The 12,751-nt window shown below is 39.4% G+C and overlaps 1 protein-coding gene across 1 annotated transcript; it reads left to right on the forward strand.

The window, feature by feature from the left end:
* Window positions 1-3,920: 3,920 nt before the first annotated feature.
* On the forward strand, window positions 3,921-10,941 carry LOC113108801 (transcription factor Sox-1a-like). The gene is made up of 3 exons (XM_026272131.1): window positions 3,921-4,288; window positions 4,378-4,500; window positions 6,966-10,941. Exon 3 carries the CDS (start codon window positions 7,646-7,648, stop codon window positions 8,651-8,653), a length of 1,008 nt encoding a protein of 335 aa, XP_026127916.1. The 5' UTR covers window positions 3,921-4,288; window positions 4,378-4,500; window positions 6,966-7,645; the 3' UTR covers window positions 8,654-10,941.
* Window positions 10,942-12,751: the final 1,810 nt, after the last annotated feature.

Consider the following 12,751-nt stretch of genomic DNA (forward strand, 5'->3'; position numbering starts at 1 on the left):
ATATATATATATATATATATATATATATATATATATATATATACATTTCATGTAATATTTATTAAAATGAAAGGATTTTGCTTAATAAATAGTCTAGGTCATGTAATATGAACAAATATTATTAACAATATCTATGAAATTATACTTTTTCTTATTGATGTCACTCTAAAGCTGTGTGATTTTCATAGTAGTGCACCTTTAAGCTAACCTTAAAATAATATGAAATCTTTAAGAATGACAGAAAAAACGACAGACCAGCAGTAAACTGTCAATTTATAATATTATAGATGTAAAACCACAAGCCAGTAATGCCTGTGAAGTAATATATTAGCATAGCACACAGTCTTATGCAGCTAGTCAGCTAACTGTGTTCTGTAGCATCTCTGCTGTGTTGCTAAAACTATCTTTTGGATCTTATGTAATTATTTCCCACATCCAAGTTCTTGGTTATAATATGCAAAAGTCTGAACATTAATCTCTTCATTTTACAATATTTAGCGAAACCTACCCAAAATAAAGGTTTACATATTTAAAAAATGCACATTTAAGGGGCTCCTGATTCGGTGAAAGTTTTTTGACAGCTTTCAAAATGTCCACCAGGCAGTGTGAACACATGCAAAAATTAGGAGGTATATAGTAACAAACATATCCATTGGTTAAAACATCAAGCAGGATAATAAATTTTTATTGTCCTTTTTTTAATCTGAGTTCAAATATGGAAGTGTGCTTAATGCGTATGTAAGCTTAAGGTACATTTACCCTAATACTAAAAATTGTCCAAATGTCCAAACTGTGAAACTTGACTCAAAGTTTTGCATTGTATAAAAAACAACAATAATATAAGTAGTAGCAATAGCAGCAGTAATAATCATAATAATGAATTATAATAAGGCATATACATTATAATAAAACATTTTTGTTTGTATAATTCATTATGTATTTTATTATTAATAAAACATTTTTGTTTGTATAATTCATTATGTATTTTATTATTTTTTTTTTTTCAGAATAAAGAATATGTAAGGTCTAGTAAACATTTGCACTGACCATTTGCTATAATGTATTTAAACTTTTCATTACTGAAACAGTCCTTACCAAGTGTTTTTTTATAGACAATATTTTTTATTGTTTTTTTGGGACATCCAGCTTCTCTCTGCCACATTTTGTCTTTAATTTGAGAGATTGGGTAAGTTAGCACAACCAAGGCTGGTGAAGTTGATGCATTTGATGGCAGGCTTGGAGAGGAAAAGAAGGACCTCTTCGGACTTAAAAGCCCCCACACGCTTTTAGACTTGACCCCACAATTTTTCTTCCCTTTTGGTCTCATGGCCTCATCTCTCTCTCCTTTTTTTGAGTCTTAAAACATACGAGGCAGCAGACAGCTCTGGACAGAGATATGAGGAGCCTTCAAAGCCATGTTGTGACTGCTGTTTCATCTCAGTACAAAGGGTTATGCCGAAATGTGTTCCGCCTTTCAGTATATTTTGCATTTATGCTAATGATGCATAAATCAACAGGGTGCTTTTTTCGGCACCACCATATGAATCTGTAAACAGACCGAGAAAGTTATGCCATCAAACAGAATTTCACTTTTACCATGAGCTCCGGAAATTTTCTGTGATTCAAATCATTCATTTTTTTATTTCCTACTACTTTTTTCCCCAGTAAACTAATGACTTCAGCCTAACCCTGTAAAATAATTCAAGCAGATCGAGTTTGCCTAGGGAGTCAATTTAACACTGATAAAACTTGATGAATTGAGGTACCATTCGATTAAACTAAATGATCGGCAAACATTCGTGACTTCACTCAAACTAATCCTCATAATGAGAGTGTAATTGCCTAAAACAAGCAAATAATTCCGCCCAGCAGAGCGATATCGACAAATACTAATGAGGCCTGCTAGTGAAGGGTTACTATGTTTGTTTACACAGGAGAGCGAGAGAGCCTGGGAAGAGCTGTGGCAGAGGGAAAAAAGGCAGGATTATTTGTAATTATGTGTGCCAAGTGTTTAATGCAACAGATTGGACACAATAGCAGAGGCAGAATCAGCTGCATATGAGTCCTCCATTATCCTGCAGTGGTGAAGTTGGGAGACAGATTGCCGCCGTAAGCAACACAGACAGGCTTGACACCTGCTCGCTGCTCTCCCGCTCATGCCACCACTGGGGAGAGGAAACCTGATTAACCGCGCTGTGCTAATAGAGAGAGGAAATTAACACAGCGGTATCCTGGTGAAGGAGAGCTATACTCAGAGAGGGGTGTTTAACCACTGGCAGCCAGAAATGCCATGGTGAGAGATTAATGAACTGTGCACTGATGGAGCTCAGAGTCGTGCTGTTGATGGGGCTCAACAAGTCTCTGTTTGGGGTTAATGATTCGGCGAAGACACTGCACACACTATGGCGTTGGATAGCGCTTTCCTCCACTGCCGAGCATGAACGCACATTTCGGCATTAAATTAAGGGAAGTTAGACATGGATAAACCTAATCGCTGCCTGTTGCCATGTAATTACTTTTCATAACACTGCTCATTATATGCTAGAGCATAACACTATTCAGTATATTCATTGCCATTTGTTGTGGTTGTTTGGTTAAATCTGTGTAAATATGTGTAGTTCCTATCAACATGTTGAAGTTCGACCTGTGTTTAATATGTATGAGGGAAGGAGAAATGAATTCGATTGAGTGTGCAGAATCAGAGTGACTACTGAACTGACTCAGTGTCTGAGCGTGATGGTTCGACTCTCCCGCAGTGCTTGCCTTCAGGTATTCACAAGTGACAGGCTTCCTTTTCATTGGGTATCATGAGGTATTTGATCAAGTGTAGACTGTCTAGAGTATATCCATAAAGTGGTCATTGCAGCATTTAACTTGAATCCCAGGGAGAACCTGCTTGGAAAAAAAATGCTATTAGATATTTGCAGCTGATGGAAGGACTTCATGCTTCAAGTTTTTGGAGTAGTGAGATGGTATTTGGAGTCAGGTTAAGTGGGTTTGTGGAATAGCAATTTAAATGTTATCTTCCACATGCAGCTCGCACATATGTTTTATGTGTTAGCCTTACTGATTCCCTGCACTTTATCCTACCTGAAAAGTTTTGAATTTTGATGGCCGGAGGGAGACTGAAAAGATGCCCAGAGTATTAAGAGAGGACAGAGGTCATCACTACACTGGAGCCGGAGGCAATGTAAAAGTGTGCCATCAGATGGCAATGACGTGTCTCTCTGTGAGTTCATGTAAACTACAAATCAACAGCTTTTCACTCTATGAAAGCCTGTCAGAACCATGTGGTGGCAAGCTGCTCCTGCTGCTGCAGCCCAAAGCCTTGAATGGCATCAGAAGGCTGTTAGATTCGTGTTTGCAGCTTATATTTTATAGTTATTGGATATATGCATTATTTTGACAAATTTGTGCCATGTAGTCATACTGAGCAATTGTTAACTGGAATAATAATTTATTATGCATTATTCCAGTTTAAGGATGTATTTCAGCTAGATTTACAAAATAGAATATAATGAAAATATACATTAAGCAGAAATATATATTAAGTTTAACCAGTATGTAAATCTTATGTCAAATTAAAATGTACACATATATGGCTGTAATGTAAATAGGCTCTCACTAATCTTTTAAATACACTTATATAGCACAAAAGACATGTAAGGCCCGGCTGTAAACAGGGCTTTGTGGGATCATGAAGATAAAAAACTTTTCAGGACAAGACTGTATGAACAGCAGACTTAGTGGCAAAATAAAATGATTGTAAAAAATGTGTAAAATGTATTTATGCATTAGTCTATAGTGTGCAAATATTTTTGTGCAGGGAATGAGCTTGTTTTTTTTTCTTTCTTTTTTTCCCCCTTTTTTTTTAGCACCAGCAATAAATAGCCTAGCAAAGGTGCTTTATTTTACAAATATCCTTAAATCCTGACGAATCGCATGTTAACGGAGAGTGAGAACGACCGGGTTAATTAAAGTTATTGAGCGTAATGCTCTTCAGAGCCGGGCAGCAGGGGCGATGGGGCAGACTTTTGTGCTGATGTCGGAGTGAAGGCTGCAGAGCGTTTTTCGGTGATGCTGCCGCCGGGTCCGTTCTTCAAGTTCGTTTCCAAGGAGGAGAGACGCCTCGCGCCAGGGCTCCGCCCCCTTCTCCTGAATGCGCGAGCAGCTGCTTTCAAATCCAACTGCTCAATTCCATTCATCCTCGAGAGGGAACAAAAAAGTGGCTATTTATTAGAATACTTGTTTTGTATTGTTCCGCGTCACACAAAAGAGGCTTTATTATGTAAGAAGGAACCCTTTCGCCGGGAGAAACAATAACTTGAAATTGTCTTTAGTCTATAATAAATTTTATGTTCTTGTCTCTCTCCTCAGTGTGTAGTGAGTGGTGGGACTGGGAGCAGTCATACGACTGGCCTTGGCACACTAAGTGTAGGTTTTAGCAAGGATGGCGGTCTGGCGAGTGGCTTTGGCTGGGTTAGGACAGCGATAGAACCGGTAAGGACGATTTTACATCACTGCAAATGAAGGACAGTGCAAGTTTATATAGCTTTAAAAACAAGATTTAGATGGATATGCATTATCTTCTGGGGAAAATCTTACCTTTGGATATTTTAAGAAATTGTAAATTAATCTTCTCGTCTGGAAACGTGATATAGTCTACTGAGACAATGATGTCGCCTTGACTAACTGGTTATTAGCAGAATAGAAGTCCGGTGCGTAAGTAGCCTACGAACTGCGCCGTGAAGCCTGTTAACAGAAAGATGAGATCAGTTTTACTGAGCTTGATCGCATGATGTGCTGTCTAACTGTACTACATCGGATAAGAGACGTTAACGCGATTTTTTTTCCAACGACGGTCCGGTGATGTAGGGTATTTCAGTCGGTCCAATGTAGGGTAAAGTCGCATTTTAGAGGAAGACTTTCATGCAATCATCTAAACACTTTAACACGCGTTAATGTTTAGCAATTCTTGATGGAAGTCAGACAGCTAGCACTTTATTTTTTTTAAATATAGTTCAGAAGTTTTAATTCAGTACAATAATTAAATTAGACTATTTAATTAAATTAACTAAATATTTAAAGGCCTATTAAAATGTGTGATTCATTGTCTGTTCATATGTAGGCTAATGCTGATTAAACGTTTTGTCTGTTTTTGTTCCCTGTAAAAATAAAAACTTTGGTCGTGTGACTGTTATAGGAAAATAACACTTAGTTGGAGTTTTGATCAACAGATTGCCACTATCGTTTAACAGGATGTCATTTTCAAGCGTCTAAAAGCCAACGTCTTACCACAGCCCTTGTGAAGTCAAGAAAAGCCACACAAAGGATTTAAACAATCAAATTAGGTTAAACAAGGCTACAGCCACAAACAAGTTCAGCACGCTTTAATTTTTGTAGTGAAACGCTTTCCTGTTAATGAACAGTCACACACACTGAAAGCTCATATAGTCAAAATAATACTTAGCCTACTAATATTACAATTATTGTTTTATTAAATTGGATAATTTTAATAAAACAATTACTATTTCTCTTACTGATATTTTGGGGTCATGAATTACATAAAGCATGTTATATTCCCGTCTCCTTGTTGCATCCACCATCCACTAAATAACGTTTCGTGATCTGGACGATGGCAAACACCCGTGACAACTATTAAACTGTCACTTCATTTTTACGTTTAGGTTTGTTTCGTTCTTTTTCAAATAAGACGGACACCTCTGTAATTTTTTGACTAGTCGTCTGCGTTTTGGATAACTGCTGTAACCCCAGCTCTCGCACGTGCGCCAACAGTGCCCTATTGCCCCCAGCGCGCGCAAAACAAAGACACTGTGAAGAGCGCGACACTGGAGCAAAATGAGAACTGACAATGTACGTTGTTCCAGGAGAGTCACAGTGTGGTTTAGCTCGCTAATCCGAAGGACAATTAAATATATTAAATAACATACAATTGTTGTTATTAAATCTGCCTAATCTTCACCATAAAACTAACGAAACGTTTTGAATCATCATGACAACATTTTGAATTAAATTCATATTTACAAATGTAAGGTTAGCCTGTCGGTGTGGGAAACCTTTCATATTTATTAATGCGCAATGTTAAGTACTGTACTAAAATGATTGCAATTCTCAAAATATTAATGGTGTTTTTAAATTAAAATACATAACGCAGAAAATAATAATTTTATCAACATAAAATGAGTGGCTAGACACCATGACTGAGTAAATGAAAAACCATAGGCTATCTAGACTGTTGTTACGTGGGCATTTGAAAAGCCCTTATCTTTTGTCAAAACATGTTTTTGATTATTTGATATATTAGCCTATCGTTCCTGTCATATATTCAAAATATGACAAAGTTCCTACAGAATATATATTCAAGTTATTTCTTATGTAACTTGGAATCAAAATTGATGGCAAGATAATAGTTTTGTCTAGTGTTTCACAAACATTTTGGGGTCGGTCATGCGATTGTATCATAGGCTGTACAATGATCAATGCTATAGTAAAATAAAAATTACAGTCTGTTTCCTTATAGACATCACCTTTATTTCTTGCCTTTCAGTGTCTGATGTTTTTTTTATTTCGAGATAACTTGAGAGTTTCATAGTTTCCCGTGGGCTATATGCCAATTTACAATCATCTTTTTCACGCGCTTCAAAATCTTACCAGTGCACCACCAGACGGCAGTGTCTTCGATTTAGGAACCTCTATTTAAAATCATGTTGTTTACCTCTTAAAATATTGTGGTTTTCATATTGCTTCACTTAATGAATAACTAGCCTGTTTATAAAATTCTAAGTGGGAATTGTGTGTGTGTTGATAATGTCTGGCAAAAAAGATTTAACCTATTCGAATGCGAAATGAAATTACGCTGTTTTATCCTGTTGACTTTTTGACATCCTATTTTAGAACGTGCACTTGTGGAAAATTCATTTTGACTGATTTTTTTCCTTTAACAGTTTTATACTCACAGACATTCAGCATGCAGTGGACTGTATATCAACATAGCTGACAAAGTTGACTACCCTTTACACACAAAGATTTGGCAAGACGTCACGAGGGGAGCATTGGAGCTATTACAGTTATTATAAAGAATTAGATCGTATCTTGTAATGTCATCTAAATGGATAAAATCTACCATTTGTCCTCTTGTTCATTTATTGCATCCATTGAAGAGGCTCAAACTGCCACCTCAGTATTTACTTTACTTTAGAGGGGGCGGTGTTGACCCTCCGTGCACCCCGCCTACTAGTTTTTTCCTCGTTGTCGACGTCACTCGACCAAACTCCATGCAAATTGCTCCTCACTGGAACGCCATTGGCTACTCGCTCATTTTAATCGCTGTCAAAACGCATCATATGGCCGCCGCTTTAACAAACTCTTCAACTCCACTAGGAAAAGTAACTCAAATGCACGTTCAATTAATGTGGATGTGAAACGGCAGTCGGACACGACACTAAACAGGCTACAGGAGCAAAAAGAGACCCCGAGACAAACTGCGAACGGTTGGGAATAAACTGTATTCCACATTTCACCGGAGCTCCACTGGCTTGTGAGGCACCTGCTTCAAGTGCGGACTACAGAGCGCCGAAAGTTTCATGCTTTTTCTCTGCTAGCGGAGAACTTCTAAGCCACTTGAATGTATAGCATGATGATGGAAACGGACCTTCATTCCCCGGGACCACAAACCAACACGAATCCGGGGCAAACGGGTCCAAACTCGGGGAGCAAAGCCAACCAAGACCGCGTAAAGAGACCCATGAACGCTTTTATGGTCTGGTCCCGGGGCCAGCGGCGAAAAATGGCTCAGGAGAACCCCAAAATGCACAACTCTGAAATTAGCAAAAGACTCGGTGCTGAGTGGAAGGTGATGTCAGAGGCTGAAAAGCGGCCCTTTATTGATGAAGCGAAGCGGTTGCGCGCCATGCACATGAAGGAGCATCCGGATTACAAATACAGACCGAGGCGCAAAACCAAGACCCTGCTTAAAAAGGACAAATACTCGTTGGCTGGCGGCTTGCTCGGCGGCGCGGGAGGCGGAGTCGGGATGAGTCCTGCAGGGGTCGGCCAGAGGTTGGAGAGTCCTGGGGGTCACGGAGGCTCGGCCGGTGGCTACGCTCACATGAACGGCTGGGCAAACGGCGCTTACTCCGGCCAGGTGGCCGCCGCGGCAGCAGCGGCTGCGATGATGCAGGAGGCGCAGCTCGCTTACAGCCAGCACCCAGGCAGTGGGTCTCACCATCACCACGCTCATCACCATCACCCGCACAACCCTCAGCCCATGCACCGCTACGATATGAGTGCCCTCCAGTACAGCCCCATCTCGAACTCCCAGAGCTACATGAGCGCTTCTCCATCCGGCTATGGTGGGATATCATACACGCAGCATCAAAACTCCAGCGTCGCTTCTTCTGCCGCCATCGGTACGCTGAGCTCGCTCGTCAAGTCCGAACCCAATATAAGCCCTCCGGTCAGCACACACTCCCGAGGCCCCTGCACCGGAGACTTGAGAGAAATGATTAGCATGTATTTACCAACCGGCGAGTCCGGAGATCCGTCTGTGCAGAGCAGACTGCATGCCTTACCGCAGCACTATCAGAGCACAACTGCCGGAGTAAACGGAACTGTCCCACTGACGCATATTTGAAAGAGCTGATGGAAAGTGATGGGTAACGCGCATTCAGAAACACTCCACCAAAAATATTTACCTCTTTTTTTCTTTTCTTTTTTAGATTGTCATTGAACTAATTTTGTACAGAATGTTTTATGATGTTCATATTAAAGGTAAATTAAAGGTAAATATTGTTTCGATTGCAGTTCGAATAGAAACTGGGATCTTATCAAATGTATCACTTTCAGTGAAACATTGTTTAAATATGACGTCTTTAAAAGTGATTCTGACAGCGTTTCTGGCCACGCCAAGAAATATGCGACATACTGTTATTCTTTAAATATTTAAGTTTCTGTGCAAATTGACTTTTGAGATGATAATAACAAAAGTCTAGCGTGAATAACTCAATGAAGTGTTTTGAAAGCCCATAAAGAGTTTCCTGCTTATTACATTTACCAAAACGTTTGTACACGTGAATTAATGTACCAGATTTATGTTGTAATATTTCTTGTAAATTGTGAATAAGTTTTAATATTTCAAAAGACTGGCACGTCACTGCTGCTGTACATAATTTATGACATGCATTCCTGCCAGTTCAAATCTTAACCTTGCGTTGATTCATGGTCTAAATAAAATTGGAGAAAAACGTACTCTGCTCCAAATGGATGTTAGTTTTGTTACCTAATTCATCATACTTTGCAATTTTATATGTGTTTGATTTACCCCACTATCTAGTGGAAACTTTCTATTCGTTGATTGAGGACAAAATATCAGTCGGAAGATATTACTAATGGTTTATTTTGCTTTAAGATCTTTGTTTTTTTCTGTGCATTTTACAAGCTTCAATGTGCTGTTAAAGTATCAAAACAGGGAAAATGTATTTCTAAATGGGTCACACTCGATCTTACGCGTCAGGAACGTTAATCATTTTTTTCAATTAATATGTATTAAGGACATAAATTATACAGGCATGTAGACCTTTTAATGTTTTTAAATGTACGTTTTAAAAATGTGCTTCAAAATGTGTGAATTTTTTTATGTCCTACTTTTGTTTTTAGTTCAAACGCAGTTGCATTTTATAATCAGCCGTCTGCTTAGGTAAATTAATAATATAGAAATAATAATTCAAAACACATAAAGAGAGTTTAAAAACAAGAGAATACTATTAGGCTAGTTATTATTGTTACAATAAAATAGGATATCGTACCTGAATATTGTTAAACCCCTGGTAAAATTTCAGTGTTTTGTTACTAAAGATAAAATACTTCAAATCTGTTTATTCAGAATTTGAATTGCTTGTTTACTTAAATAAGGATGTAACACTGTACTCAGTTCATCATTGCTTCTTCCATTGTAGACCTTGATTGCTACCCAAGGTGTATAATTCGGAGTACTTGAAGCATGAAAACAAACTATCATTATATGTGTATAATTTAGGCAAGGGCTTGACAATTTGCTTCACCTTTCGTTCAATGAATTTGGATTAACTGTGTAATTTCGTCTATCACAAAAATATTTACAATTCAGTTCAGTAAAGTTTTTTTTTAACTAGATTTTTTTTCTCTACAGCAAATCTGTTTTCTTTTTTAAACATAAGAGCCATGATTTGGCAAGTAATGAATCAGGTGTGTATGGCTATATTTTGTGTAAATAATATTGGAGAAAAGTAGCCTAATTCACGCGTGTTTAAAAACTTTTTTTTTTATTATTACTTGAGATGTTTCATCAAAATTTCATGTTATAAAGAGCCAACTCTAATTCTTTTAAAAGTTGATTTCATACAATGTATGTTTGAGTAGGCCCACCGGATAATCAAAACGACATATTTCTGTAGTGCTGCATTGACACCGTCTGTAGTCACTGATTATATAAAAAGTGGAATCGTGTTTATTTTGTGTTATTTACTAATGTGTTCGTTATTTATTCTTGATTCCCTACACATGAAGAATTAAATCGTTAAGCTCTCAGTGGTTGAACACAATGTGATTTGAAGCAGAGACAGTTACCGGGATCAGCCAGCAGAGACGCTGACCTCTCCTCTGGGACAGAGAGTCAAAGGTTATTACAATTACCTGCTGTCTCCCTGGGGCTAGTTTTGCAACAAGTGTCAGAAGTGCAAAGCCGCAACACACTACTGCACCAGACATTCTTTTTCTTTTTTGGATGCGCATGTGAGGCCTTCAAGTCTGCAATTGCCACTTCACACACTTGAAATAAATATGAAGCAGAACAGGACGAGGAGTGTTATAACTGTAATATAGCCTTGTGTAGGCTACATCACAAACCGAACGATCTTGGTGCAGCATGACCTTAAATGACTTAAATAATTTTAACAGGCGACTGAGTTGTTCTTCATTTATAATGTATATATTTAGTTTTTTTTTCATGATCTTAAATTAAACTCCATAATTCTGAACCCACACTTTCCTCTCCCCTTCACTATTGACTCTACATGAGAAGGTCCACTCAGAAGCCAATTGTATCTATCTGCAGATGAAAAACTACACGGATTAGCGCCGAAATTAGAGAGGCGGAGAACCAAGTCACGGCACTTGGCAGGTTAAAGAGAAGCGTTCTGGTAAATTTAACCAAAATAATTTACTACCCAGCCAAAAGAGTCGAAGGCACGCGGGGTGGGATGGGTGAAAAGGATGGGATGGAGTGTGAGGTGGGAGGGGTGGCGGTGGACTCGAACTAATAAATCGTCTCAACGTGCGATACCCTTATCTTGTAGCCACCGATATATTCTGTGCTGGGAAGCCATCAACACTGCTGGCTCGTACGAAAACTCCCGATCTCTTGCACTCGCTGTCCTAAATGGGGATAATTAGCATCACTTTATCACGCCTCTGCATATTTTCTCCCTTCTCCAAAAAACCCGGTACGCTGCTATTGGTCGCTGCTCTGTCACAGAAGATTACGGAGACAGATTGCACGGAACGAATGTGCTGAACGAGATTAGGGAGGAATAGAAATAGCAACTGGGCCAATAAATTCCTCGCGAGGGCCTTATCGTGCAATTACACGTTGACATGTTTAACAATCTTGCTGCCTCTTAATCCTGCGCCCTTCCAAGAGGCGAGATGCTGCGCCGTAATTTCTGCAGCCTGTGATTCCGGAGCAGTAATTTAAGCATGTATGCAGAACGCCACGAAAAAGCAACTTTGTTCAAACTTTTATTTACCAAAATATTGCTGTCTTTCAGCTAATTATAAATTATTTGTTCCCCACCGTGTCCAACAGTCTTTTTTAACCGCGGCAGACACAGACCAGGGGCCCGGGTATTGTCGCATGTAAATCAGCCCCATAAGTTTCAGTACGATTTTTTGTCTGAATTGCGTCATTATTGCTCGGAAGCGCAGACAGTAGGCTAATTCAGTGGACTTATTTAGTGATGCACCCATGGGATTGCTTTTCACAGATTTTCTCGTGTTGTTGTGCATCACTGAGAATCCAATTACCATTATAAAACGAGCGCGGTTCAGAAAGTCTAGACTGCTTTATCTAAGAAAAAATGCTAGCTGACCGATGCAAGGTTGTATATGAATTTTCAAGGCGCTTATCAAGCAAACTGCTTGTTTAATAAACTAGCCTTCCGTACCTTAACTGTCTGTTTTGTCTCTCTCTCTCTCCCCCGCTCTCTTTCTCTCACCCTCGTGTTGGGAAGAGAGGTCTGTGTAAGGATGATTGTGAGAGACTCTGCTGGAATTTGGCAGGCCCGCTGCTTGGAGAGGCGCCCCACGCTGTGACTCCCATTCAGCGGTCCAGCGCGCTGTGAGGTTGGGAAGTTTCACTGAGCCGTGCACTCAATGGCTCCACAAAGCTGATTACAAGCCCCAGCGAATTCCTGAAGGGACCGGGCAGCCACGCAGGTGTGCGGGAAACCGGGGCAACCCTTCAGAGTTATAGTGACAGAGCAAGACAAACCGGGAGACCACACAAAAAGCAAAGCGTCCCGCGAAGTGGCCAAGGATTTGGTGGGAAAAGAACACCTTAAATGTCTTCTCCCTTGTGAGCGAAAGGGGAAGGGAGGAGAAACTTTCCGAAGGCCTATTAAAACGATCCCCAGTCTCATCAGGACAGTGAACTGAAATGCATTTTTAAGCATCGGAAACGAATTTCTGTTTTTAGGTT

The sequence above is a fragment of the Carassius auratus genome, chromosome 9 (genome assembly GCF_003368295.1).
Source record: "Carassius auratus strain Wakin chromosome 9, ASM336829v1, whole genome shotgun sequence".
In the NCBI taxonomy this organism is placed as follows: domain Eukaryota; kingdom Metazoa; phylum Chordata; class Actinopteri; order Cypriniformes; family Cyprinidae; genus Carassius; species Carassius auratus.